Raw genomic sequence first — 24,872 nt, forward strand, 5'->3', positions numbered from 1 at the left:
ATCGCCCACCTCTAATGTGACTAATCAAGTTTTCAGATTTATGTAGGATTCATTAACCCTCTGGCGAGCTACTTGGAAAGGGGCGGTAAGCTACCGGTAGCTCGCAAGCGACGTGTTGGAGACCCCTGATCTAGACGTTTAACAATTCATTGTGAATATCCTCGTGTTAACTCACATTTGACATAATTAAAATACATTTTTAGATAGCTCAAATTCTTGATGTTGTAAATGGATTTTTCTTCCATTTGGCATAAAATGTACAAGATATCTAATTTTATTTCAGTATATTTGATATATTTTAAAAGACAGGAGATTATTTCATGGTATCCATCCCATCCATCCATTTTCCAACCCACTGAATCCGAACACAGGGTCACGGGGGTCTGCTGGACCCAATCCCAGCCAACACAGGGCACAAAGCAGGAACCAATCCCGGGCAGGGTGCCAACCCACCGCAGGACACACACACAAACACACCCACACACCAAGCACACACTAGGGCCAATGTAGAATCGCCAATCCACCTAACCTGCATGTCTTTAGACTGTGGGAGGAAACCGGAGCGCCCGGAGGAAACCCACGCAGACACGGGGAGAACATGCAAACTCACACAGGGAGGACCTGGGAAGCGAACCCAGGTCCCCAGGTCTCCCAACTGCAAGGCAGCAGCGCTACCCACTGCGCCACTGTGCCGCCCCCTCATGGTATCCAGATATCTAAAATATGATGTTTTTTCCTCTTGCATGCACCAAAAATCCTCAGGAGGTTGAATGCCTTACACAAGGACACACCATCAATTCCCCCTGCAGCCCGTGTCAAAGAGTACACACTGTGAACATCAGCCCTCCTTTCTTTCATAGGACTTGTCCATTCTGTCTTCCCAAGGCACTATCAGCTCTAATGTGACCACCTGCCTTGGTGTTTCCGACAGCGGGATGATGTCTTGCCCCAGTGTAATCTTGGCGACACATCCTGGAAATCCTAAGCTTCCAGCCATGTCAACTTCTTACTGTCAGTCTTATGCCCCTTGCAAGGAGCTGGCATTTGCCTTTGTGAGAATCTGAAGCTTCTCCTCTGCCCTGACGAAGCTATTGTAATGTTACAATGCCTGTTCTGGGAGTTGGTTGTTAAGCTGGCCTCAGCTGTTACCTTCAGCACCAGCTCATGACACCAGTGGTAGTGGCCTTACCATCCATGTGGTGGGTAACTGCTAAGGATCTGCTCCAGTGTTCCTCTAATGCTACAGAGGGGATATTCTGGAGTTTTGGCATTTTGCCACTAGAAGAGGTTGGATTGGACTGGCATCGTGGTCATCGTAGATGGATCTAATCAGGACCTTGATGTCACTGGGCTCAGGCAGCCATAGCTCGGTCTAATAAGAAATCCTGCTGAAAAAATAGGATGCCGTTTTTAGTTATGTTTAATATAATTGAAAAGCTACTTCACATTTCTCAATACATATTTTAGATAATTTAAAATGAGTTTCAGTTATCTGAAAAAAATGAAATGTTTTGGGATATATGAAATGAATTTTGAAATTCCTACAAGCGTTAATTTGGCTTGCCATAATACATAATGTTTATGCCTTTTACAGCCTGGGGCGGATAACCAACTGCCTAAATACACAAAATAATAAGGACATTCATATTTAACAAAAAAAGGGAAATTTATCAATTAGCAATTGTTAACACACATGCACCTTAGATGTCCCTGAGCAGGTGCCAGAGTCCCTTATTTAGTATATAAATGCAAACTGCCTCCATTTTCTTACCAGGGAGGTCCCTTGTATTCCTCTGTAAGTTCAGTGAGTAGGAGTTCACCAATGTATACCTCGTGCTGTAGTTTACCTCCAGTGCATCCCTGTAGTCACTGCTGTGAGGCATAGCAGCCCCTGCTCTTGAGAGGCCTAGTCATCTGTGAGTAAACCAAGACTCTAATTCTCCATCTTCTGGGCAGCTATTTCAAGAAATTGCTGGCTTTCTATTATCTCTTTGGGGTTTTCTCTGTTGTTTTGTCTAAAACAGAAAAAGACCACTGTTAGTAACAGTTCATTATTTTCTTTTTCACCACCACGCATGACCCATTTTCCCACCACACCACCCTCCCAACCGCCCCTTTCATTTTATGCTCCAAAGGTTTGTGATAATATACAAGATCAAAATGCTGTCACATAAGGCTGCCTAACGCTGTTCAGGTGCTCATTCTTTCTTTAAATGTATACCTATTACATACAGTATGTTTACAAGATGTAAATGTTTTTATAATTGATCCGAAACATGGCAGTGGTCATCCTCCCATTCCTAGGAAGATAAGCAAATGGGCATGCAGTACGTAGTCTTAGCTGACCAATACATAGCAGATGATGTCCAAGAGTTTGCTCCACCACACTGGAGTGACTTCATAAATCACCTCACAGTTATTCCGTCTCTTTTAATTTCAGAATGCTGCAAAAATTCTGAAAAGGTCTTTAGAAACAAAGAAAGCCACATTTGGTGAACTGAGTACTGAGGTGGCAGAAACATACCAGCTGCTTGGAGCAGTTGAGTGTTCACTTGGATTACAGAAGAAAGCTTATATCTCTCTTAACAAGGTTAGTAAAGTTTCAATGATATAAGCAAAAGAGAGTTTATGGTCGAAAAGAGTCCTGTGGTCCATGAGTACTCCTTATTACCAAAGAATTGTGTATTAAGACAATTGTCTTAATTGTTACTCCTTTATGTATTGTACATGTTTTCTAAAATCTGTATGTGAATGAATTGGCAGTATAATATTTCTCATGTTGTCAAGTTCTATGGTTCTGTTCACTGCGTCATCTTGAACCACTAATTTTTTGTTGGGATTTCTTTTTCTGGCTTCCAATCACTAAATCTTGACGTTTTTATGCTATTTCTGGGTGTATTTTTTAAATTCTGAACTTCTTGGGTATAGCTTTTTAGCACCAGATCTTTAATGTAAATATAGTTGGGCTGATTTAGGAATGAGAAGTTTGTTCTTCAGAAGACTGATTTTTATGTTATTATAAGCTCAGGGCCGCTGCTGGCCAAATGGGTGCCCTAAGCAGAAATTTACTTTTGTGCCCCCTCCCCCAAATATTACGGAAGTAAAAATAAAATAATAAAAAAAACACCTACTCTAAGGGCCAAAATAGAACTTTATTCAAATAAGGTGTGCTTAGCCTACTCAAAAATGCAATATATACGTTTATATTTTTGTTTATTTGTATATGTATCCATCCATCCATCCATCCATTTTCCAACCCGCTGAATCCGAACACAGGGTCACGGGGGTCTGCTGGAGCCAATCCCAGCCAACACAGGGCACAAGGCAGGAACCAATCCTGGGCAGGGTGCCAACCCACCGCAGGACACACACAAACACACCCACACACCAAGCACACACTAGGGCCAATTTAGAATCGCCAATTCACCTAACCAGCATGTCTTTGGACTGTGGGAGGAAACCGGAGCGCCCGGAGGAAACCCACGCAGACACGGGGAGAACATGCAAACTCCACGCAGGGAGGACCCGGGAATCAAACCCAGGTCCCCAGGTGTCCCAACTGCGAGGCAGCAGCGCTACCCACTGCGCCACCGTGCCGCCTGTATATGTATATTATTAATATTAATTTATTACTATAATATATAAAAATGATTTTTTTGAGCAGCTGGGATGGTGCCCCCCTGGGAGTTGGTGCCCTACGCAGATTGCGTACTCTGCATATAGGGAGCGGCGGTACTGTATAAGCTATATTTACAGGTGTCACAAACTCGAGACAGAGTCATATAAAGGTTTGGGGCAGCCACCCGTATTAATTTGGTTTCCTGGCTGCAAAGTTGCTTTCTTCAAAATATACAGCACTGACATGCATACAACTGAGTCTAAAACAAGACTGAGGGAAAAGGGAAAAGGTGCAGGCTTTTAAAAGGGAAGACAGGAAGTGAGATCATAAGGATCATGTTCTTCAGCCATTGGTTCGAGCCCGGACGTGACATCACAGGGGCCGGAGCCAGCAAGGCCTCCTTCCATTGGCTCGGTCCCGGAAGTGACGTCAAGAGAGCCAGGTGGAATCTCCCGTGAATGGTCTACAGGGAAGGGAGAAAAAGAGTCTGTGCACTCTGCCACCTCCCGGCATGCCTCAGGACTGCCTTCAGTCAAGCCCTTTAGCTGCCTCCCATGCACACGTGTGTGACACAGGACAAGCCCTTGACATCTGTGAATTACTTTTGGTGTAGTTTAAAGTTGATTGCAGATTATGTTAAATTAAGTTTTACTAAAGGTTTTATAGTTTAACACTGATATTTTATTACCTTTCTGTGGTTTTCATCTCAGTAGATACATTGCAGTCATGTACAGTCAAGTATATTTGATTTATTAATAGATTAACGCAATTCTAAGAAGCCACAAAGATTCTGTACAGTATATTGTATGTGGTTGTGAGCTTCCCGGTTTGCAGAAACTCTGGGATTGTGGCAGTTTACTAATCTAAAGCTTGTTGAATACTTTCAAAAAATGTGGAGAATTTGTAGAGGTTATAAATCTGTCCCTGTGTTACCGTTCATAATGATCTTTTGATGCATACCAGTCTTGTACCATCATCTAATCCGGGTGAGTGCTTGCTATTTTTTGTCAGGGCCTTAAAAACATTTCACCTATAATTATTATTAGTGTGTCGATGCGAACATGAGGCAGAGAGTGAGAAATAGCTGCAACATATATAGAATTTTTACAGCTGCTAACTATTTTAAATGCTAATTGGATGTCATTGGAATTCACAAATAAAATGTAAAAGGTTGCTAGAAAAAGTGTCTTATATTTATACAGCCTCTGTATACTGTACATGTCCTCAGTATTTTTTTTTTTTTCTTGAGCGTGATGTTTTATGTATGCATATGTTTATGACTTAGTGACAGGAGATTGGCAAGTAACAGAAAGAGGAGCCAGCGTCCCAAACTGAATGTGTTAGAGAAGCGGGGCACAACATTCTTGCTCTGTGGAAGTGCATTCTTGCTCATATCTGTGTGTCTTCCTCTATATTTCGCTGCCTTAAATGTATTTGTTTAGTGTATTTATATTCATATTGCTTAGTATGCCTAAGTTGTTTTTATGTAATCAGCATGGGTGTTTCTTCACATACTCTGCTTGACCTCCTTCATCCAAAAGATGTGGATGTTGGATTAATTGGTGACTTTACATTTGCCTCATAGGACATAAAGTGTATACTGTGATGGGCTTCCACCTCGTCCAAGTTTGGTTCCTACTTTGTACCCAGTCCTACTGGGACAGGCGGTAACCTGGAATTGGATAAAACAGGTTTGAAAATGGTTTTCACGAGTGAATCTTTTCTGCAGTTTGTGTTTGAGTGGTTAGAGCAGCGTTTCTCAACCTTTAAGTATTTGCGACCAGAGTTTTCATAACAGTTTTAATCGTGCCCCCCCCCCCAACATTTTTTTGAAAGGAGCCTACTAATACCAATTTGTTCTTTTTTAATTAATGATATATCATAGATGCATATTTTATTATACCTACTTAACTTTTATCGACATTTATCTAACTCTATATTTATTTTTCTAGTATCAGAATGTAGTTTAAGTTAATTTGTTTTGGTTTCAATAGATGTATTTTTCATATTTTTGATTCTTGTTTTCTTTTTTTCACATCTTCGCGCCCCCCTTTTTGTTACTTCGCGCCCCCCTAGGGGGGCCCGCCCCACAGATTGAGAACCACTGGGTTAGAGAGAGGTTAACATCTTTGAACTTACAGTTGAAATGTTTATTTTCACAAAAATGTGAATAGCGTTATATCTGCTGCAAAGTTTTGATGTATATTCCAACTGTTCATCCATTTCTCAATGCTGCTTAATCTATATGAGGGTTCAGAAAAATAATTTCATTTGTGTTAGAATTAAGAATAATGGAAGGTTGTGTGTTGTTCTGGGACATAAAATGTAGCTATAATTTTGAGAATGCTACCAGACAGGCAAAAGTGGAAGATTCTGACAAACTAGAAATGATGTTTAGGGTACGTCAGGGTGAATATAGAAAAGCCTGAAATCTATCAAGAACTTTAAAGAGAATTTCAGAGAATTGAACTCTACACTCAATTGGAGGCCCCTGAGCCATTAAGTGAAAGAAAATATATTGTGCTATGTTTAAGTAAATTTCTTTCTGTAGATTGTAAAATTCCAAAATAAGTGTTGTGTTTTTCATTTAGTAATTAAAGTGTGTTAATTTTGCCACTTCTTTGTAGTTAAGGTCTTATGACGTCACATGCTGTATTTCTTACTGTTGTAACAGTTTCTAGGTCATTTAATTGTCATACACATAAGGTTGCTAAAATGGTGTTCTGAAAAGCCAAGTTCTTTTTCAGAGATTGTCCAACTTTGTTAAATAGAAATAAAGGAAATTACTGTTTAAGGAGTTATTAAATGTTCTTGAGTCAGTCTTCCTTTAAAAAAATCAAGTCTTTGGCTAGGTATTGTAGTGAGCTTTTTATTCAGAAAAGCAAAGTTTTGTAATAGTACACAGCTCCATCAAATAAATAAGAATAATGAAAAAATCTAAATCAATACAAAAAAATAAGAAACAAAACCCCAGCCGAACAAAATGGGATAGCAACATGAGTCAAGAGCCCCATCTAACATGCTGTAGTTCTTTATACATGACAAAACAGTTAATAGCAAAAGAGAGTGAATTATGGGCCTGGCGTGATCATTTTAAAATAATTTTAATGAATTCCTGCCACATTTTGAAAAGATCCTCTTAAAGGAAACTTGGTGTTTTCTAGTTTAAGATAATATACTGTAGAACATCACTTTCCCATTAAGTTCTTAAAGGTGGATTGGGATTTTTTCCAGTTGAAGAAAATATGTCTGTGTGTTAGTATTGTGGTAAAAAGAATATTACAACTTTTAAGAAAGTTAAAACCTGCAAAGAATTTAAACAAAGCAGTGTTTCACTCGGCATAGGCACTGTACATGCAGATCAGCTAATCCTTGCATTCATAAACCATTTTAGTGTCTGACTTTCTCTACCACCACAGTGCTACTGCCTACGAAAGTTAAACTAAAAGATCTAAATGACAAATGCTTTTTGGTATTCTCAAGTGGGTATAAAGTGCTTGGAAAGGCTAGTAATACCTCACATTAAGGGATTCTGGGGTCTCCTGACCCACTCCAGTTTCCATATAAAATGAACTGGCCAGTAGATGATGCCATTCCTGCAACTGATCATGTTGCCCTTTAATACCCTGGCAGGTGAGACACCTGATATTTATTGGCTACAGCTGCTCTTTTGATAAACTGTTTAATCCGATCTTAAAGGCTGGAGCAGTGGGACTGTGTAACTCCACCTCATACTGGAAAGTAAATTTCCTTGTGTGCGGACAACATGCAAACATGGATGAAAACAAAAAAGCACTGTGAATTTCTTGAATCTCTGAGAGAGTTGCATTGTTGTCAAAGGAGCAATAATGTTATGCCCCTCAGATTCTTTAAGCTACAACTCTCTGTTAACTTGATTTACACCCGCAATGTTGAAAAGACGTCATAGTCCATCGCTTTTGAATACACTCGAAGAAATGTGGATAATCTTTTTATTGCTGCACCATACCTGGTTATAGTGACAGTGTAGTGTATGTAATGCAACATGGGTAAGTAAGCTTAAAGGATAAGTTTGGCACATTTCAAGTCAAAGTTATTTCTTCATATTCATGGTATACAGTATATTAGTTTGCCACATTAAATTGCACTTTAAAATGAAGCATATTTTGTAAATTTTTAAAAATTACTAGACTGCTATTGCACATTATAATTTAGGTGAAGGATGCTGGAGTCCCATTACGAATGAAAAGCCTTAGAAATTAACTGAATATGGTCATTTTTCAAGAAATGTTATGGAGTATGGTTCTTTATCTTGAGATTAAACACACATTGCAAGATAGCATATCCATGTTGTTTTAAGAAGGTAAAAAAGCAAAAAAAAAAAACAAAACAAAACAAATCATTGTTGCTAGATTCAGCCATTTTAAAAGGAGACCAGCTGTGCACATCAATTCACCAACTGCCTCTCTGATAAAATGTTGTAACAGTTGAGGCTGTTATCGACCTCTCGAACCCTCAGGTAGTACGCCAAACACCAGGTAAAAGTCCAAGACTTTTTATTTTTATGATAATAAAGTGCACTAAGCACCCTCCACTCCATACTACACATACAATAATCAATAATAAAGCACAATAAACACTCCTCCTCTCCCAGACACTTCGTCACCCTTCCTCCCAGCTCAGCTCAGTGTACTGGGCTTTCCCAGAGTCCTTTATACCCCCTGACCCGGAGGTGTTTCTGTTCCATTACCCACAAGTCCTTATTCCTTCTGGGTCAGGGTAAGCAGTCCTTATCTTCAACCCGGAAGCATGTTGTTTCTTCCTGTCATGGGATTATGACGCACTTCCGGGTTATAGGGCACATACGAGTCCATGAGTCTCCCTACAGCGACTTCCGGTGGTCCCCAAGGTATCTAGCAGGGCTGTGCATAAAAACTACAAAGTCCATGAGGCCCTGCTGGAATTCGGGACCCGTCCATGCTGTCGGGAGAGCTCCTCCTGGCGGCCTGGGGGTGAGGGCCGGATACTCTCGCCGGCCATCCATCACAATGTATAGCTCAATTCCAAGAAAGTTGGGACACTGTGTAAAATAAAAACTGAATACAATGATTTGCAAATTTCATAAGCCCATTTTTATTCACAATAGAACACAGAAAATATATCAAATTTTTAAGCTGAGAAAATGTACCATTTTAAGAAAAGAATAAGTTAATTTTGAATTTGACGGCAGCAATACGTCTCAGAAAAGTTGTGATTGGCCATGTTTACCACTGTGTAGCATCCCCTGTTTTTTGAACAACAGTCTGTAAGTGTTTGGGAACTGAGGAGACCAGCTGCTGGACTTCTGAGAGAGGTATGTTGTTCCATTCTTGTCTGATATAGAATTCTAGCTGCTCATTAGTTCTGGGTTGTCTTTGTCATATTTTTCATTTCATGTTTTCAATTGGTAAAAGGTGTGGACTGCAGCCAGGCCATTTCAGCACCACCCGGACTCTTGTGCTACAAAGCCATGCTGTTGTAACAGATGCAGTATTTAGCATTGTTTAGCATTGTCTTGCTGAAATATGCAAGACCTTCCCTGAAAAAGACGTTGTATGGATGGGAACATATGTTGCTCTAAAAACCTGTATATATGTTTCAGCATTGATGGTGCCTTTCCAGATGTGCAAGCTGCCCATTCCAAAGGCACTAATGCCCCCCCATACCATCAGAGATGCAGGCTTTTGAACTGAGCACTGATAGCAAGCCAGATAGTCGTCCTCCTTTTTTAGTCCTAAGGGCACAGTGTCCATGTTTTCCAAAAAGATTTTTAAATTTTGATTCATCTGAACCCAGAACAGTTTTCCACTTTGCCTCAGTCCATTTTACATGAGCTTTGGCCCAGAGAACGCTGTGGTGTTTCAGGATCATATTCACATATAGCTTCTTCTTTGCATGATAGAGCTTTAACCTGCATTTGTGGACTGCACAGCATATTGTTTTCACAGAAGATGTTTTGTGATGTTCCTGAGCCCATGCAGTGATTTTCATGACATGATCATGCCTGTTTTTAATGGAGTGCAGCCTGAGCACCTGAAGATCACAGGCATCCAATATTGATGTTCGGTCTTATCCTCTGCACACACAGATTTCTCAAGATTCTTGTATCTGTTGTTGATATTGCATACTGTAGATGATGAGATTTTCAAAGTCTTCTCAATTTTACATTGAGGAACATTATTCTGAAATTGTTTCACAATTTGTAGACACAGTTTTTTGCAGATTGGTGAACCTCTGCCTATCTTTAATTCTGAGAGACTCTAACTTTCTCAGATGCTCTTATTCTTCTTCTTTCGGCTACTCCCGTTAGGGGTTTCCACAGTGGATCATCTTCTTCCATATCTTTATGTCCACTGCATCTTGTTCTGTTACACTCATCACCTGCATGTCCTCTCTCACCACATCCATACACCTTCGCTTAGGTCTTCCTCTTTTCCTCTTCCCTGGCAGCTCTATCCTTAGCATTCTTCTCCCAGTATACCCAGCATCTCTTCTCTGCACATTTCCAAACCAACACAATCTCGCCTCTCTGACTTTGTCTCCCAACTTCAGCTGACCCTCTAATGTACTCATTTCTAATCCTGTCCATCCTCATCACACTCAATGCAAATCTTAGCATCTTTAACTCTGCTACCTCCAGCTCTGTCTCCTGGTTTCTGGTCAGTGCCACCGTCTCCAACCCATATAACATAGCTGGTCTCACTACCATCCTGTAGACCTTCCCTTTCACTCTTGCTGATACCAGTCTGTCACAAATTACTCCTGACACTCTTCTCCACCCATTCTACCCTGCCTGCACTCTCTTTTTCACCTCTCTTCCACAATCCCCATTACTCTGTACTGTTGATCCCAAGTATTTAAACTCCTCACCTTCGCCAACTCTACTCCCTACATCCTCACCATTCCACTGACCTCCCTCTCATTCACACACATGTATTCTGTCTTGATCCTACTGACCTTCATTCCTCTCCTCTCTAGAGCATATTTCCACCTCTCCAGGGTCTCCTCAACCTGCTCCCTACTATCGCTACATATCACAATGTCATCAGCAAACATCATAGTCCACGTGGACTCTTGTCTAATCTTGTCTGTCAGCCTGTCCATCACCATTGCAAATAAGAAAGGGCTCAGGGCCGATCCCTGATGTAATCCCACCTCCAACTTGAATGCATCCGTCTCTCCTACCGCAGACTTCACCACTGTCACACTTCCCTCGTACATATCAAATTTACATTTACATTTACATCATTTAGCAGGCGCTGTTATCCAGAGCGACTTACAACAGTGTTTGTTAGTTTTTCACATACCCCTTGGGGTCAGAGCGCAGGGTCAGCCATTGTACAGCACCCCTGGAGCAATTACAGGTTAAGGGCCTTGCTCAAGGGCCCAGCAGAGTAGGATCTCTTTTGGCAGTGACGGGGATTCGAACCGGCAACCTTCGGGAGACCAGCGCAGATCCTTAGCCTCAGAGCCACCAATCCTGTACAACTCTTACATACTTCTCTGCCACTCCCGACTTCACCCTGTCATATGCTTTCTCCAGGTCCACAAAGGCGCAATGCAACTCCTTCTGGCCTTCTCTAAACTCCATCAACATCCTCAGAGCAAACATTGCATCTCTGGTGCTCTTTCTTGGCATGAAACCATACTGCTGCTCACTAATCATCACCTCACTTCTTAACCTAGCTTCCACTACTCTTTCCCATAACTTCATGCTGTGTCTCATCAATTTTATTCTCCTGTAGTTACTGCAGTCCTGCACATCCCCCTTATTCTTAAATATCAGCACCAGTACACTACTTCTCCACTCCTCAGGCATCCTTTCACTTTCCAAGATTCCATTAAACAATCTGACTAAAACCTCCACTGCCATCTCTCCTTAACACCTCCATGCTTCCATAGGTATGTCATCTGGACCAACGGCCTATGCATTTTTCATCCTCTTCATAGCTGTCCTTACTCCCTCCTTGCTAATCCGTTGCACTTCCTGATTCAATATCTCCACATCATCCAACCTTTTCTCTCTCTCATTCTCTTCATTCATCAGCCTCTCAAAGTACTTTTTCCATCTGCTCAACACACTCTCCTCGCTTGTGAGTACGTTTCCATCTTTATCTTTTATCACCCTAACCTACTGCACATCTTTCCCAGCTCGGTCCCTCTGTCTAGTCAATCGGTAATGGGCCTTTTCTCCCCCCTTAGTGTCCAACCTCTCATACAACTCATCATATACCTTTTCTTTAGCCTTCACCATCTCTCTCTTCACTTTGCGCTTTATCTCCTTGTACTCTTGTCTACTTTCTGCATCTCTCTGACTATCCCACTTCTTCTTTGCAATCCTCTTCCTCTGTATACTCTCCTGTATTTCCTCATTCCACCACCAGGTTTCCTTTTCTTCCTTCCTCTTTCCAGATGTCATGCCAAGCACCGTTCTTGCTGTCATGTTTACTACATCTGCTGTAGTTTCCCAGCTGTCTGGTAACTCTTCACTGCCACCCTGTGCCCTCCTCCCTAAACTTAACCTTGCAGTCTTCCTTTTTCAACTTCCACCATTTGATCCTTGGCTTTGCCCTCACTCTCTTCCTCTTCTTGATCTCCAACGTCATCCTACAGACCACCATCCTATGCTGCTTAACTACACTTTCCCCTGCCACCACTTTGCAGTCTTCAATCTCCTTCAGATCAACTCTTCTGCATAGGATGTAATCTTCCTGTGTGCATCTTCCTCCACTCTTGTACGTCACCCTATGTTCCTCCCTCCTTAGAATACATATTCACCACAGCCATGTCCATCCTTTTGGCAAAATCCACTATCTTCTGACCTTCTTCATTCCTCTCCTTGACACCATACCTACCCATCACCTCCTTGTCTCCTCTGTTCCTTTCACCAACATGCCCATTGAAATCCACTCCAATCACAGCTTTCTGTCTCCTGGGTCTCTTGGTTCATCACTTCATCCAACTCACTCCAAAAATCTTCTTTCTCACCCATTGCACACCCAACAACATCACACCTCCAATTTCTAGCTTCATTACTCTGCCTGACACTCCTTTCATCTCCAAAACACTCTTGACATACTGTTCCTTCAGAATAACTTCTACCCCATTTCTCCTCCCAGCCACACCATGATAGAACAATTTGAAGCCACCTCCGATCAACCTGGCCTTACTCCCCTTCCATTTAGTCTCTTGCACGCACAATATATCAACCTTCCTTCTCTCCATCATATCTGCTAACTCTCTCCCCTTACCAGTCATACTGCCAACATTCAAAGTTCCTACCCTCAGTTCCACTCTCTTTACTTTCCTCCTCTCCTCCTGCTTCCGGACACGTCTCCCCCCTCTTCTTCTTCTTCTCCTTCTTCTTCTTTGGCCAACAGTAGCCCAATTTCCACCAGCACCCTGTTGGCTAACAGTACTGGTGGCGGTCGTTGTTAACCCGGGGCTCAACCAATCTGGTATGGAAATTTGTATTGTTGTCTGCATAATGATTTGGCAAAATTTTACGCTGGATGCCCTTCCTGACGTAACCCTCACCATTTATCCGGGCTTGGGACCGGCACAAAGAAACACATATTACTGACCTGTTACCAATTAGCCTAATTAGTTGGAAAATGGTCCTTTTTAGTACCAGATACTTTTAAAGCCTTTTGTTGCCCTTTCCCAACTTTTTTGAGACGTATTGCTCCCATGAAATTCAAAATGAGCTAATATTTTTCAGTTTAGAGTTTAGTTTTTTGCTACTTCAAAGCTGATGCATTTGGAACATCCATCCATCCATCCATTTTCCAACCCGCTGAATCCGAACACAGGGTCACGGGGGTCTGCTGGAGCCAATCCCAGCCAACACAGGGCACAAGGCAGGAAACAATCCTGGGCAGGGTGCCAACCCACCGCAGGACACACACAAACACACCCACACACCAAGCACACACTAGGGCCAATTTAGAATCGCCAATCCACCTAACCTGCATATCTTTGGAATATGGGAGGAAACCGGAGCGCCCGGAGGAAACCCACGCAGACACGGGGAGAACATGCAAACTCCACGCAGGGAGGACCCGGGAATCGAACCCAGGTCCCCAGATCTCCCAACTGCGAGGCAGCAGCGCTACCCACTGCGCCACCGTGCCGCCCATTTGGAACATTTTAAGTTTTTTTTATTTCTTTTTTTTTATAATTGTACTCTGGTACCTTTCACCTCCATTATAAAGTACAAAAGCGGCCTAGTTATTTTATAAAATTTGTGAAATATGTTTCACTTCAGAATGCAGTTTCATTTGACAAACTAGTGCATGGTATCATAATGAAGAAATAACATTGACTTGAAAAATACCAAACCTATCCTTTAACATACATCTTTGATAAATTAATGGATGCAATAATTAAGGAAACAGTTGAGTAGCACGTGTCTATAATAGGTAAATTACTGAACAGGCAGCAGGGTTTTAGATGGAGTAGATTGTGTTTCACTAATATGCTTGATATCTGTGAGGAAGCAGTAAAAACATATATGATCAGAAATGTATTTATTATTTATCCTGACTTTCAGAAAGCTTTTGATAAGGTCCCACATGAGAGGCTTGTGATCAAAATAAAAGAAGTAGGACTTCAAGGTGTAGTGTGTAGGTGGGTACAAAACTGGCTCAAATGGAGAAAGCAAACAGTTATGGTGAGAGGATGATTTTTTATATTATAAATGGCAAGTATCAGTACTGGGTCTATTGCTGGTTTTAAAGTATATAAATAATCATGATAAAAGTATAAATAACATGTTCTTTAAGTTTGGTGATGATACTAAACAAGGTGGCTCCTCTCTATGCAGTGCAGATCAGGTAGTGGCAGGGAGAGCCCTTGAGTATCTAACGCTGATCCCTTGCACCACAGGGTCTGTTTGCGTGTGTCAGTCAAAGTGATAGGAGCTCGGGAGGTGAAGAACTCAGAGTATTGTGGACTTTTAGTAAAATCATATCTCAGGGAGGCATGGGAGCACAGCGATGAGCACTACTGCTTTTCAGCTCATGTAACATTATTGGCCGCAATAATTGGTCCAGCATAGCTGGCAAATGCTTCTCTAGCCTTCAATGACACTTAGAAGACTATGACTATTGCACCATTACATTCCGCTTAAACTAGTTCATTTCCTTCTTCCCCATTGACTTAAATATATTTCTCCCAGTTCACAGAAATTCAAGAACATTTCTGCACTTTTGCCAAATGTGAGGCAAAGTGAATTAAGCAAGGTTTGCTCATCACTACTTACTCTTGAGGAACCTTAGGACCTGTGGATAAAAGTCTTCTCTCAGTCTAGCAGTGCAAGTGTTAGTGGTCCTGTAATATTTGTCAATGCTGAGGAGGAAGGAAAGCAATTGTACAAGAAGACTGAGATATTTAAAAATGCTATTTGGTTTACTGAGATGGACAGTAAAGTTGTGACAGTAATATTTTATGCCACCCATAACTCTTTATGGTTCTAAGCCAAGTAGACGCTGTCCTAAGACGTCATTCTTATGGACACCACTGTATACCTGAAGACATTGGTGAGCATAGATAAAGACTTTCATGCTTTTCTCAGACATCTTATATACAGTATGCTGTAACCACTTTAGTTTGTCAGTGATGGTGAATTCAATAAAGTTAAAGCTGCATACTCACTTCACAATGTCCCTGCTGAAGTAGGTGGCAGTGTGGTCTGAATTCTATGACCAACATTTTGGTCTATGGACTTTAATGGAGAGTTTCTTGACCTGGTACCTGGAACCAGAAGAGAGTTCTCTTTTTTGAAGGCCATCTTATAATTGCTGTGATCAGGTCCATGATGGTGGTGTTAGTGGCAAATTTAATGATAGAGTTGGATTTTGTACTTTGTATACTCCCTTATTTATTCCTCCTTGTGTATTTCAAAGTAAATAACATTGTTGACACTTTTTGCCTCCTTGACGTAATTCTGGGTGTGGAGTGATAAGTTATGATTACCTTCTGTTGCTATCCTTTAATTTTAAAACATCAAAGGAGCTAAAAAGGGAATAATGTCTACTTGACCTAAGTCATCTTATTTTATGCCAGTTTGTGCTTAGGAACTTTTGTCTTTTGTTCATTCTTCTAGAATAAGCAAGTTTCAGTTTTGAACTGATTGACACTGTTAGACTGAAAAATCTTTGTCAGACTGAGAATCAGAATCCACTTTATGGGCCAGATAATGTGTACTAGAAATTTGTCTTGATAGTATTGGTGCAACATGCAAAGACAGCACAGAATACAAAAGATAAATATAAGGTAAAATATAAAATGATAAAATATGATGCAGCATGCAAGGGCAATGCACAAAATAAAGAGATAGTAGAATAGTAGGATTAGACTCTCCAGGCAGTCTAGTGTACAGTGGAACCTCGGTTCACGACCATAATTCGTTCCAAAACTCTGGTCGTTAACCGATTTGGTCGTGAACCAAAGCAATTTCTCCCATAGGATTGTATGTAAATACAATTAATCCGTTTCAGACCATACGAACTGTATGTAAATATATTTGTTAAGTTTTTAAGCACAAATATAGTTAATTAAACCATAGAATGTACAGCGTAATAGTAAACTAAATTTAAAAACATTGAATAACACTGAGAAAACCTTGAACAACAGAGAAAACTAACATTGCAAGAGTTTGCGCTATACTGTAGCCTTATGACCCGATCACTGTAAACACTTTTTTTTTTTAATGAGTTTTAAGCACAGGGGGAAAAAAGTAACATTTGAAAAATCAGAAATTTAATAAACAACCAAGAAAAGTAACATTGCAACAATTTATGCTACGAACTGAAAAATGAACATTTGAAAAATCCGTAAATCAAAAACTAACCATAAACCACCAAGAAAACTCACCTTGCATGAGTCAAGTTCTGACATGAAGGAAGTGAGGAGGAACTGAGTGGAGAGTGAGTGGTTACAGTTTTGAGGGAGAGTCCGGCTCTGCGATGGAGGGATGTTCTCCTTCAGGTGTTTTCTCTGTGATTTCTTGGGTTTCTGGTGTTTTTAGCTGTTTAGCTGGTGGATCAGACTTCACGAAATAGCGGTCTAATGTGACTTGCCTTTTCCTACGCATTAAAATTTTTCGGAAATGTGAGACGACATTGTCGTTCATCATGTTTATCACGCTGTTCGTAACCGCTTTGTCAGGGTGGTTCTTTTCGAAAAAATCCTGCCACTCGTTCCATTTTTCCATGATGGCTTTTATCGCATCACTTTTTATAACCGCCCTTTCCTCTTCTTCCCCAGAGGACTGCTCCTCGGTGAGCAACCTGCTGGAGTTCAGTGAGTTCCTCCGTCATCAGCTCCTCCTTGAGATCCAGGACCAGCTCCTTGATGTCCTCATTGTCCACTTCAAGACCCATGCTCTTGCCCATGGACATAATCTAATCCACAACAGGAGGCTCAAAGCTTTCTAATACTTGTTCAGGAACGCATTCAGGCCAAAGTTTCTTCCAGGCCAAGATCAAGGTCCGGTGTGTGACGTCTTCCCAGGCTTTATCAATGAGGCCGATGCAATGAACGATATTAAAATGGTCCTTCCAGAACTCTTTCAGGGTCAAAGACGTCTCCTCTGTCACATTGAAACACCTGGCGAATAGTCCTTTGGTGTACAGCTTCTTAAAATTTGAAATAACCTGCTGGTCCATGGGCTGCAGAAGAGGAGTCGTGCTGGGGGGGAGGAACTTGACCTTAATAAAGTCATACGCCTTGAATATATCGTCAACCAAATTTGGAGGGTGTGCCGGTGCATTGTCCATCAGAAGAAGGCATTTTTTAGGCAGGTTATTCTCTTCGAGATATCGCTTCACGGCAGGAGCGAAAGCCTCGTGCAGCCATTCCAAAAACAAGGTCCTTGTGACCCACCCCTTCGTGTTCGCCCTCCACATCACAGGCAGTCTGGCTTTGTTTACATTGTGCTGCTTGAAAGCACGAGAGTTCTCAAATTGGTAAACAAGTAGCAGCTTGATTTTTACGTTGCCACTAGCGTTAGCACACAGCAAAACGGTTAACCTGTCCTTCATTGGTTTATGGCCAGGCGTAGCCTTCTCTTCCTGGGTAATGTAGGTCCTCTACGGCATCCTCTTCCAGAACAATCCGGTCTTTTCGCAGTTGAAGACTTGTTGCGGGATGTAGCCTATGTCCTCCACTAATTTTGTGAAATTTTTCACGAATTCTTTCGCAGCTTCAGCATCAGATCTAGCAGCCTCTCCATGCCTTACCACACTATGAATGCCACTTCTCTTGCAAAACTTTTCAAACCATCCTCTACTGGCTTTAAATTCGTCACTTTCGCCACTCGTAGAAGGATAGTTTTGCAGCAAATCGCCATGAATCTTCCTAGCTTTCTCGCATAACATCGCCTCACTTACGCTATCCCCTGCAAGTTGCTTCTCGTTCAACCACACTAGCAACAGTTTTTCCACCTCTTCCAGCACTTGAGGCCTCTGCCTGGTTAACGCTGTAACTCCTTTTGCAACATCAGCTGCTTTAATAGATTCTTTCTGCTTTAGAATAGTCGAAATCGTAGATTTTGACTTCTTGTACTCGACGGCAAGATCATTAACACGAATGCCACGCTCATACTTTTCAATAATTTCTTTCTTTACTTCGATTTCAATTTTCTGCAAAACTTTCTTCTCACCACTCTTCACTTGCTTAGAAGCCATGGTTAACTGCAAAAGCACACGAAATACTGTAGAGCACAAAGAGTTCACAGGTAAAGCATGCACGTCTGACTGAGAACAATGAACAGGGAGAGGCTGAACACGTGCTTAAATACAGTAATCGGTGCGTACAAACCGGAAGGGAAATGAAATAGAGCACAAAGAGTTCACAGCGAAAGCACGCATGCACATGCAAGCACGCACGTCTGACCGAGAACAATGCAACATGTGCGGAAATCATCTGCGCGCACAAACCGAAAGGGAAACTGGCTTGCTCGTATACCGAGTGTGTGGTCGTGAACCGAGGCAAAAGTTTGGCAAACTTTTTTGGTCATAAACTGATTTCTATGTGTACCGAGACGTTCGTTAACCGTGGTTCCACTGTACAGGTATACATTGAAACTGAGTGGAAGCTCAGACCTGATTAGTAAGAATAACTACACGTGGGGAAAAAATGTTTAGGTGATGTGTTTTTTAGCTTTTACTACTTGAAGACATTTGCCAGTGGGAAGTTTTTGGAATAGGTGATGCTCCGGACGAGTCAGAATAGCAATGATCTTTGTGTCCCATTTCCTTACCCTGGACTCATATTGGACATAAATGTGCAGTAAGTTACAGCCTATGATCCCTTCACAGGTTTTGATGATGCGTTACAGATTGGCCTTTAGCCTGAACAGAGGCAGCACCAAACCAGACAGTTGAAGATGAGGTCAGAATGGACTCCATGATGACTGTGTAGATTGGACCAATATTGCTTGAGGGAGGTTGAATTTCCTGAGCTGATGCAAAAAGAACATTGTTTGAAATAGATAGATAAATAGATACTTTATTAATCCCAAGGGGAAATTCATAGATAGATAGATAGATAAATAGATACTTTATTAATCCCAAGGGGAAATTCATAGATAGATAGATAGATAGATAGATAGATAGATAGATAGATAGATAGATAGATAGATAGATAGATAGATAGATAGATAGATAGATAGATAGATAGATAGATAGATAGATACTTTATTAATCCCAATGGGAAATTCACATTCTTTAGCAGCAGCATACTGATACAATAAATAATATTAAATTAAAGAATGATAATAATGCAGTTGAAAAACAGATAATAACTTTGTATAATGTTAAATGTTAACATTTACCCCCCCGGGTGGAATTAAAGAGTCGCATAGTTTGGGGGAGGAACGATCTCCTCAGTCTGTCAGTGGAGCAGGACAGTGACAGCAGTCTGTCACTGAAGCTGCTCTTCTGTCTGGAGATGATACTATTAAGTGGATGCAGTGGATTCTCCATAATTGATAGGAGCCTGCTGAGCGCCCTTCGCTCTGCCACAGATGTTAAACTGTCCAGCTCCATGCCAACAATAGAGCTTGCCTTCCTCACCAGTTTGTCCAGGCGTGAGGCGTCTTTCCTCTTAATGCTGCCTCCCCAGCACACCACTGCGTAGAAGAGGGCGCTCGCAACAACTGTTTGATAGAACATCTGCAGCATCTTATTGCAGATGTTGAAGGACGCCAGCCTTCTAAGGTAGTATAACTGGCTCTGTCCTTTCTTGCACAGCGCATCAGTATTGGCAGTCCAGTCTAATTTATCATCCAGCTGCACTCCCAGATATTTATAGGTCTGCACCATCTGCACACAGTCACCTTTTATGATCACTGGGTCTATGAGGGGTCTGGGCCTCCTAAAATCCACCACCAGCTCTTTGGTTTTGCTGGTGTACAGGTGTAGGTGGTTTGAGTCGCACCATTTAACAAAGTCATTGATTAGGTCCCTATACTCCTCCTCCTGCCCATTCCTGATGCAGCCCACGATAGCAGTGTCATCAGCGAACTTTTGCACGTGGCAGGACTCCGAGTTATATTGGAAGTCCGATGTATATAGGCTGAACAGGACCGGAGAAAGTACAGTCCCCTGTGGCACTCCTGTGTTGCTGACCACAATGTCAGACGTGCAGTTCCCAAGGCGCACATACTGAGGTCTGTCTTTAAGATAGTCCACGATCCATGCCACTAGGTATGAATCTAATCCCACCTCTGTCAGCTTGTCTCTAAGGAGCAGAGGTTAGATTGTGTTGAAGGCGCTAGAGAAGTCTAGAAACATAATTCTTACAGCACCACTGCCTCTGTCTAAGTGAGAGAGGGATCGGTGTAGCATATAGATGATGGCATCCTCCGCTCCCACCTTCTCCTGATATGCAAACTGCAGAGGGTCAAGGGCGTGTTGAACCTGTGGTCTAAGGTGGTGAAGCAGCAGCCTCTCCATGGTCTTCATCACATGTGATGTCAGAGCAACAGGCCGAAAGTCATTCAGCTCACTAGGACGTGATACCTTTGGGACTGGGGTGATACAAGATGTTTTCCAAAGCCTCGGGACTCTCCCCTGTTCCAGGCTCAGGTTGAAGATGCGCTGTAGAGGACCCCCCAGCTCTGATGCACAGACCTTCAGCAGTTGTGGCGATACTCCATCTGGACCCGCTGCTTTGCTGGCACGAAATCTCCTCAGCTCTCTGCTCACTTGCGCTGTTGTAATTATGGGTGGGGATGTCTTTCCTATGCTGGTATCAGCAGAAGGATGTGTGGAGGGTGCAATACTCCGAGGTGAGTGTGAGAGTGGGTTAGGGTGGTCAAACCTGTTAAAGAAGTTGTTCATTTGGTTTGCTCTCTTCACGTCTCTCTCGATGGTGGTACCCCGCTTCGAGCTGCAGCCAGTGATGATCTTCATCCCATCCCACACTTCCTTCATGCTGTTATTCTGCAACTTCTGCTCCAGCTTTCTCCTGTACTGCTCCTTCGCCGCCCTGAGCTGGACTCGGAGTTCCTTCTGCACGCGCTTGAGCTCATGCTGATCACCGTCTTTAAAAGCCCTTTTCTTCTGGTTCAAAAGGCCCTTGATGTCACTTGTAATCCATGGCTTGTTGTTAGCATAGCAGCGTACTGTTCTTACTGGAACTACAATGTCCATACAGAAGTTGATGTAGTCAGTAGTGCAGTCAACAACTTCCTCAATGTTCTCACTATGAGATCTCTGCAGGATATCCCAGTCTGTAGTTCCAAAACATTCTCTCAGAGCCTTCTCTGCCTCCGGGGTCCACTTCCTGAATGATCGTGTGGTTACAGGTAGGACTCTCACTTTTGGTTTATAGTGAGGCTGAAGCAGAACCAGGTTATGATCTGCTTTCCCAAGCGCAGGCAGCGGGGTGGCGCTGTATGCGTCTTTAACGTTTGCCTACAGTAAATCAATAGACTTATTTCCCCGGGTGTTACAGTCCACATACTGGGAGAATGCAGGTAATGTTTTGTCCAGCGTCACATGGTTAAAGTCTCCAGCGATTAGCACAAGCGCCTCAGGGTGCTGCGTTTGTAACTTAGCAACAGCAGAATGGATGATGTCACTCGCTGGCTCCTCGTCCGCCCGAGGAGGGATGTACACGATGACAACAATGACATGTCCAAACTCTCTGGGCAAGTAGTAGGGACGTAAACTTACGTCCAACACTTCGATATCCCTGCAGCAAGTGGAGACTTTGACGTTAACATGTCCAGAGTTACACCACCGTGTATTAACATAGAGAGCGAGTCCTCCTCCTTTGTGCTTCCCACAGGTACTTGCATCTCTGTCCGCTCTAACTGTGCTAAACCCAGGTAGCTCCACGTTGGCATCTGGGATGGTGTTATTTAGCCAGGTTTCGCAAAAACACAACAAACTGCATTCTCTGTAGGTCCTGACATTTTTCACCAGCGCAGCCAGTTCGTCGATCTTATTTGAGATTGAGTTTACATTCCCCAGAATCACAGAAGGCACCGAAGGCTTAAAACGCCACTTTCTCGCAAGCCGCTTCATTTTTAGCTTAGTGCCGGCTCTGCTGTCACGATACCGCCTTCTTCTTACCTCGTCGGGTAAATAGGGAACCACACCGGCACTGGCATTTGTTCTCAGTGCTCAAAGTTGAGTACTTGAATAGACGAGTCTCGGCGTGTAAAAATCCATGCCCACGTTGTAAAAGTAAGTGTGTCCAAGGAACAAATCCACATAAAATAAAGTGATAGGAGTGATCAATAAATAAAAATAGAAAAATAAAAGTAGAAAAGTACACATACACATACAGTCATACACGGAGCTGCTGAAAAGGCTGCCACTCTCAGCGGCGCCGGAACTAATGTTGTGCGATGGTTTGATGGACTTTCGTAGACCTTCTCACACCCTCAGCGTCCAGGTACCGGGTCGAGCAATTGTTTAAAAATCTTTTGCTATATCAAACAGGTGAAGTATGCCACACACCAACACAAACAATACCTTGTTTGCAAGTGATGGGTGTTGACTTTACACTCCTAGTAATCAAACTGTTACAATATTTACTGTTGACTTTTAATCTTGTATGAAATCATATGTGTGGTGTTATATAAATTGTCACAAAAAATATTGGAAAAATCATAGTAATTATTCTGTATAAGGAACCCAAGTGTTGTATATCAATCAATAAGTCCAAACCAATAAATTTTAACCAATGCAATGAACCCTCCCATTGACCGTGCAAATGTGAGCTATAGGCTGAAAACCACAAACAGCGCTACAGCGCTCTTCTGATTTTTTTCATTTGCTCTTGCATATTACTTCACAAAACAACAGCAACAGCAAATATCTATAACCGACACATCAGTACTTACAGTAGATTCTCCTTATCAAAACAAATCCAAACATATTATTGTACGATGCATCAATCATGAGAGATCCTGTATGATATAGCAAATAAGAGGAGTCACAAGGCAAACTTTGGCAAGTACCACTTCACATTTCCAGGTCATTAACTCTGACTTTTGTAAACAATGTGAAAATGCTACTGTAGTGTGGACAAATATCATTTTCATTTGAAAACGTCATTTTTAAATGAAAACATAGTGTGGATGTAGCCTTAGATTTTCACCATCAAAATGGTGTATTGTTGTGTACTTCTAAACAGCTCCATTAAAGAAACACCGACAAGCACAATGCATTTTCTGTGCCATGAATTGGCATTGTGCTTATATGTCACTACCAATGACAGGTTTTGATGTCTGTCACATGTTAAAAAGTTGTTGCAGTCTCAAGGATGCTAAGATTGACACAGTTCAAAGACAGTGATTTATTAATTTTACTATGGGGACCCCAGGGATACACACAACTTTGACCTGGCAGTCACACACAGAGAAGCTTATATGAATCAGGCAAATGATAAAGATATAATATGAATAATAAAGTTTATATTAAGGAAATAATAGAAAGATTTTAAAAAAGTATGCAAAAGTGCACCCTAGTTCCCCTGACAGCGATAATAATTTATGAACACTACAAAAAAAATCCTAACGAAACACTAAGCACTAAGCAATAGACAATCAACACATGACACAGTCCAGTGCAACACGTGCAGATGCCAAATGAACAGTTTCCTGAATCGTATGAAAGTTTTGTCCTACCATGTTCTGGGTGTTTTGTGAAGAATCATAGAAGTTGGAAGAGGTTTACCAACTCAGACGAGGTCACACAAACAAACAGGAGAAGCACACAAATCCAGAATGAAACTGTAATCCAAGGGTGATTGAGGTTGTAATGCATACACAGATGATCGTGATGTCCTCTTTGTCTTCTTGGCTTCCTTTTAAAGAGACTGCTTAATGATCCTTCTTCCCTGCAACCCCTGCACCCTCTGAATCTGCCCAATGGTGTAATACTGCTGGGGCTGCTGGGAGTTTTAGGCAATTTAAGTAACACTGCTACAAAGTGAGCCACATTAATGTCTCAAAACAGAGTTATAAGATTCTATCTCCTCTTCTTCTTTCGGCTGCTCCCGTTAGGGGTTGCCACAGCGGATCATCTTCTTCCATATCTTTCTGTCCTCTGTATCTTGCTCTGTTACACCCATCACCTGCATGTACTCTCTCACCACATCCATAAATCTTCGCTTAGGCCTTCCTCTTTTCCTCTTCCCTGGCAGCTCTATCCTTAGCATCCTTCTCCCAATATACTCAGCATCTCTCCTCTGCACATGTCCAAACCAACGCAACCTTGCCTTTGTCTCCCAACCGTCTAACTTGAGCTGACCCTCTAATGCAGTGGTCCCCAACCTTTTTGACAGCAAGGACCACTTTACTAGAAGCAAATTTTTCCATGGACCGGTTTCGGACTGGGGGGTTGAGGATTCGGGGTGGGTTCGTAGGCCAGTTTTATACACAATTTACATTACATTTCGATTATTATTAAGTTATTAAGCAGTTCGCATACATTTGCAACCCAAGATTTTTCTTCTTTTTTTGCATATAACAAAGACATATGCATTGCATTTGTCATTCCAACAGATTGCACGTCACAAACATTAACACTGTTATCGTTTTTCGTCTCTGCCCTTTCTATAGGAGGGTGACAATGAGTTAAATTCCAATGGATGTTTTTCAAATGTTGACAAGCAATAAGCAAAAGGTATCACTGAAAACCACAGAAAACAAAAACAGCAAAAAAAAAACAACAGTACGAGGAAAGTTTGAAGAAAGAATTTTTTTTACAAT

General features: G+C 41.9%; 1 protein-coding gene across 1 annotated transcript in view; it reads left to right on the forward strand.

Moving 5' to 3' along the window:
* The window catches only part of LOC114667491 (tetratricopeptide repeat protein 23-like), a 106,058-nt gene that overhangs the window by 61,706 nt on the left and 19,480 nt on the right, over nucleotides 1-24,872 (forward strand). Inside the window, exon 9 of the mRNA XM_051920282.1 lies at nucleotides 2,441-2,590. Within this exon, the coding sequence (XP_051776242.1) occupies nucleotides 2,441-2,590 (150 nt within the window). The remainder of the gene's footprint in view (nucleotides 1-2,440; nucleotides 2,591-24,872) is intronic.

This window comes from Erpetoichthys calabaricus, chromosome 17, assembly GCF_900747795.2.
Source record: "Erpetoichthys calabaricus chromosome 17, fErpCal1.3, whole genome shotgun sequence".
Taxonomy (NCBI): Eukaryota; Metazoa; Chordata; class Cladistia; order Polypteriformes; family Polypteridae; genus Erpetoichthys; species Erpetoichthys calabaricus.